General features: G+C 37.1%; 1 protein-coding gene across 1 annotated transcript in view; it reads right to left on the reverse strand.

Annotated features, from left to right (window-relative positions):
- Positions 1-1,873: 1,873 nt before the first annotated feature.
- LOC128615432 (NACHT, LRR and PYD domains-containing protein 4E-like) overlaps positions 1,874-6,029 on the reverse strand; it is a 16,481-nt gene continuing 12,325 nt past the window's right edge. The window contains exon 12 of the mRNA XM_053637513.1: positions 1,874-2,471. Within this exon, the coding sequence (XP_053493488.1) occupies positions 2,432-2,471 (40 nt within the window). The 3' untranslated portion in view covers positions 1,874-2,431. The remainder of the gene's footprint in view (positions 2,472-6,029) is intronic.

A 6,029-nucleotide genomic window follows, 5' to 3' on the forward strand; every position in this document is an offset into this window, starting at 1 on the left:
TGAGACCCCGGGGCGCACAACGCTAGCACGTCTCCCACCAGGTCTACAAAACCTCCTCAGCTCCTATTCTGATCAGTGTAGCGTAGAAGTGGTTACTGTAAGGGACCCATTTGAGTACGGGGACGGGCGCAGGGATTATGGCTTTGTTAGAGTAATCCTCCGACAGCTAGCGGGGGACGGCCATGGGGTGCGGCAGAACCAGTTTCTCCACAGATACCTGCTTAATTAAGGTAGTGTATGAGGCTTTATAGCCTCAGAGGGGGGAAATGTTGTGGATAAAAATGACATGAAATAAACATGAGGGAGACCTAGTATCCAGTAAAGGGGAGAAGAAGAAAAGACGGGCACCAAGACACACAGAAGCGGTGTGAGGCGGATATTGACGAATTGGATTCACACTTTAAAGATCTTAGATCTTTAAGAGTAATACACTATGGTTTATTAGTCAAAAAGTCAAAAAGAAGTATACGAGCTGAGGAGTGCTAACACACACACACACACACACTCTTGTACAGTCAAGGGCGGGCATGTAGACATAACACACACACACACTCTCTCTCTCTCCCCCACACATACTACTATAACTTTATAAGAATAATAAAAAGGAATATTAAGATATTATAAGGGTAATATCTTATAATAATAATATATATACTCTTTATAAAAAACAGAATAATAGGATATGTGGGACAGTAGAAGGGTAATATAATGATATTATGAAGTAGGAAGTACAGTAAACTGTTTTTCAAGCAGTATAACTACATATAAAATAGAGATATAGAGCAAATATGAAAATAAATTATAAACTAGAAATATAGGCTCGCAAGGAAGGCCTTATTTATAAGGGTGGCTGAGTCAAGCTGCTCCCCCCCATCCCCCCCGCGAGATAATAGTTAGACCAAGGTCACTCGTTGTTTTGTCTCTCCACTTTTGAAGCTAATGGTAAATTGAAAAGCCCTGTTTTTGAGCTAATGGTAAGTTGAATAGCCCTTTTTTAGAACATAATAGTAAGTTGAATAGCTCTTTTTTAGAACATAACAGTAAGGTAGATGAGCTCTTTTTTAACCCTATTGGTAGTGATATCGTAGTCTTTTTGAAACATATTGGTTATCTACTGAGTAAATACAGTATAAATACTGGAGCTTAAGCTCAGGGTATCAGATCACTTCTGTGAATTCTCATCGGTGTGGATCTCGTGTGGTGGAACGGAACCAATAAATCTGGACCCTTGCTTCTTCTCACTCACGGCTGGTGTCTTTTTTTCTATCTCCAACTGGGTTCAGAGGTAGATGTGAGTATTGGCTTCTATGTTGAATTTTAAGTGTTTTTGGGTAATAGGCTAAATTTGAGCCAGCAACTTCCTAAGAAGACTGAAGAAGGTGCCACTGCCCCAGAACCTTCTCATGAACATCTATCGATGTACAGTGGAGAGTATAACGACATACTGCATTACAGCATGGCTCATAAAATCATAAACAGTTTTGTATCCTTGCAGACTACCAAGTGATTTAAAAAGCATCAATATTGTTCAAAATTATGGTATAGCTGTAATAAAAATGACATTTTACCTAGAATTTCAACATAATATATTTTCATTTTGAATGTCACTCAACACAGGTCATTTTAAAATATGCTAGGTCTTCAGAAACGTTTCAATTTCCAAATTCTTATGGTCACAAGGGAAGTTAATAATTTTGAGTGCAACTGTACACCACACACACACATACACTAATTACCATAATTATTGAACATATTATATGCTGTACATTATTGAACACATACACCATATAATATGAACAATAAAACCTAACACACACACACACACACACACACACACACACACACACACACACACAGATTGCCAGAAATTTTTAATAGGTCATTCATTTTAATTGACAATTCAATTTTCTTTAATTATTCATTATTATTATTGACAAAATCACCCAAATTATACATCTCTATCAGCATAGGAAATTATATATACACAATCCAATAGGAAAGTATGTATAATTAGATACAACTTAATACATCTATACTCCTGTTCAGTTACAACTATAGTAAAGCTTTATATGGGGACACATTGCCACATTATAGGTACAATAAAGTCCTGTTTTGCTGTTAAAATGTTTTAATAAGAAAAAGTGAATTGACGTATTAATAAGAAAAGATTCATTACTGTTCAGTTTCTGTATTGTAGCTACATGATATTAGATTACACAGATGTAGGTTTACATTATTACTTCTCTGATTGTAAACATGAAATAGTGGAGAAAAATAAAGCTCTGCATTCTTACATACACCATCTGATTAACCAGAACAAAACATTATAAAAGCAAAATCTTTACTTCATTATTATCAATAAATGTGAAAAGTAAGACATCATAGTTCCACTCTTTCAGCTTTTCTTTAAAACACTGCATTATGTTTTTCCTCATAATCTGTTGCGTCTGAGACTAAAAAACTGCTCCAACCTGTACATAAGGAGAAAAAGGTAAGAATCAGTCACTCAGACATTTATAGTGAAACACTGGTACACTCCCACTGACCCAAACACATCATACAGTGTGTGTGAGTGTAGAATCATTCAGCTGTTTTAAATGTTCAGCATTTCCTGTGTTCAGTATTTATAGTACATGTAACACAACAACCTTTTATACCTGCTCTTTGGTATAACTTTACTAGGGAGATGGCCCAGCTTTGGAATCATCCTTAGCAATAGGTTACTTTCTATAACCCCAGTTCTCTGAAACCCAGTTTCATCATCTCATGCTCGAGATCCAACTATGGGAGGAATGGACAACTGTCTGGTTGCCCAATTCACTCACAGTGAGGACCTGTAAGTCAGGGGATGGTAACCTAGATAGGTGGTGCTTGACACATCCCATAATGATGTGCCTGGTAACATCATGCACAAAGGTGATAGTTAATGTAATCCATACTACATGTATTATGTATTACTACGGTAATACATACTATAGAGACTGTGTCTGTTCCCCGAGCTATACAAATATATAGAAAATCTCGGAAAGTCTGTCTTCGTAACCTAATTAACATAAAATTAAATCATATTGAATGCACAGCCAGCACTTTTGATCTGAAGCTAGGACTATAAAATATTAGATCTCTTGCGTCTAAGGCTCTTATTGTTAACGACATCATTACTGATCAGGAATTTAATATGTGTTTAACAGAAACTTGGATTAAACCAAACGAGTACATAGCATTAAATGAAGCCAGTCCTCCTGGATACAGTTATGTACATCAGCCTCGTTCAACTGGTAGAGGAGGAGGTGTTGGTCTCATCCATAGTAAAAATCTAGGCGTGACACAAAAACCTAAGCATAAATTTAATTTAATTCTTTTGAAATTCTTTATACCAGTATAAGTTATGTAGCCACAAAAAATAAGTCAATTCCTCTAATTATTATTTACAGACCCCCAGGGCCATATACTGAATTTCTTAGTGAATTTGCAGACTTTGTCTCAAACCTGGTTGTGTCTGTAGATAAAGCATTAATCGTCTGAGACTTTAATATTCATTTTGATAACCTGGAAGACCCTCTAAGATTAGCGGTTGTGTCCATCTTAGATGCAGTAGGGATTAATCAGAACGTAATCGGACCTACTCATAATGGTGGTCACACTCTTGACCTCATACTAACATACGGACTAAGTATAGAAAATATAATTTTTCCGCAGTCTGAAGTTGTCTCAGACCATTATCTTATCTCGTTCATAATACATATTGATCATAATATTTCCACCTCGCCTCGCTACCGCGTAAAACGTACCTACACATCAGCTACTGCACCGAGCTTCATAAATAACCTCGCAGAAACATCAATTAGATTTGGATCACCGTCAGATCCCATAGAACTCGATCAGGCGACTGAAAGCTTGGAGTCAACACTCCGCTACACGCTAGATAGAGTGGCTCCACTCAAAAGGAAAATAATTAGAGAAAAAAAATTAGCACCCTGGTATAACGATCAAACGCGAACCTTAAAACAGACAATTCGACAATTAGAACGTAAATGGCGTCAAACCAAACTGGTGATATTTCCAACAGCATGGAAGGAGAGCCTACTGAAATATAGGAAATCTCTTAGTGATGCTAGAAAAATCTATTTCTCCACCTTAATAGGAGACAACAAAAACAATTCTAGATTCCTTTTCAACACAGTAGCAAAATTAACTAGGAATAAAACCACTACAGAGAGAAACACTCAATCACAATCATTACATAGCAGTGAAGATTTCATGAAATTTTTCATTGATAAGGTTGAAAATATTAGATGTGAAATACAGGCCATTAAATTAAAACCGGACAGTACTGTAACAAACCCATTACATGACAATGTAGCAATATCAGATCAATGTTTAGAGTGTTTTGCTCCGCTTAGAGAGACTGAACTAGCTACATTAATCTCTTCAGCCAATTCATCAACTTGCATACTAGATCCTGTACCTACATGTTTGTTTAAACAGATTTGTCCAGGAGTAATTGAACCACTTTTAAATATAATCAATTCTTCCCTAAGCACTGGCTATGTACCTAAATCACTTAAATTAGCAGTTATTAAACCCCTGATTAAAAAACCTGATCTTGACCCGTCTCAATTGTCCAGATATAGACCATTATCAAATCTCCCCTTCATCTCTAAGATTTTAGAAAAGGTTGTAGCAAAGCAGTTATGCTCGTACTTGGATAGGAATAACATTCATGAAATGTATCAGTCAGGATTTAGACCTCATCATAGCACAGAGACAGCGTTAGTTAAAGTAGTAAATGACCTTCTACTGACCTCTGATCAGGGTTGTGTCTCGCTGCTTGTGTTACTCGACCGTAGTGCAGCTTTTGATACTATAGATCACACTATTCTCCTTGATAGATTAGAAAATGTTGTTGGTATTAAGGGAACAGTCCTCTCCTGGCTCAGGTCTTATCTAACCGATCGTTATCAGTTCGTAGATGTAAATGGTGATTTCTCCATGCGTACTGAGGTTACTTTTGGAGTTCCACAGGGTTCTGTTTTAGGCCCACTGCTCTTTACTTTATATATGCTACCCCTAGGTCAAATTATTCGTAAACATGGAATTAGCTTCCACTGTTATGCTGATGATACACAGCTGTATGTTTCAGTGAAGCCAGAGGACAGACAGAAGCTTAGTAAAGTTGAGGATTGTGTAAAGGACATTAGACATTGGATGTTAACTAATTCCCTTCTACTTAATTCTGATAAAACAGAAGTACTTTTATTAGGCCCACGTGTAGCTAGAAGTAATCTTTCTGATCACATGGTTACTCTGGATGTTCTTTCTGTTTCATCATGTACAGCAGTAAAATACCTTGGAGTGATTATTGACTCCAGCCTATCATTTGATGCTCATGTAGATAATATTACTAGGATAGCTTTCTTTCATCTCAGAAATATTTCTAAGATAAGAAACATATTGTCACTACATGATGCGGAAATACTAGTTCATGCATTCGTCACCTCTAGATTAGATTACTGTAATGCCTTACTGTCTGGATGTTCCAGTAGGAATATAAATAAGCTCCAGTTAGTCCAGAATGCAGCTGCTAGAGTCCTAACTAGAACTAGAAGGTACGACCATATCACACCAATATTATCAGTACTGTATTGGCTCCCAGTAAAATCTCGCATTAACTATAAAATACTTTTATTAACCTATAAAGCACTAAACGGTCTCGCGCCACAATATCTAAGCGACCTTTTGGTTTTATATGATCCGCCACGCCTACTTAGATCAAAAGATGCAGGCTATTTGACGGTACCTCGAATAGTGAAGGCTACAGCAGGGGGAAGAGCTTTCGCTTATAGAGCCCCACAGTTATGGAACAGTCTTCCTATTAGTGTTCGGGACTCAGACACAGTCTCAGTGTTTAAGTCTAGGCTTAAAACGTATTTGTTTACTCAAGCCTACCCTGACTAGATTCTGTTCTACTACTTCGCAGTCATAATAATCTTTTTTCTCCCTCTCTCCTTTCGCTGAGCCCCACACGA

This window comes from Ictalurus furcatus, chromosome 1, assembly GCF_023375685.1.
Source record: "Ictalurus furcatus strain D&B chromosome 1, Billie_1.0, whole genome shotgun sequence".
Lineage (NCBI taxonomy): Eukaryota > Metazoa > Chordata > Actinopteri > Siluriformes > Ictaluridae > Ictalurus > Ictalurus furcatus.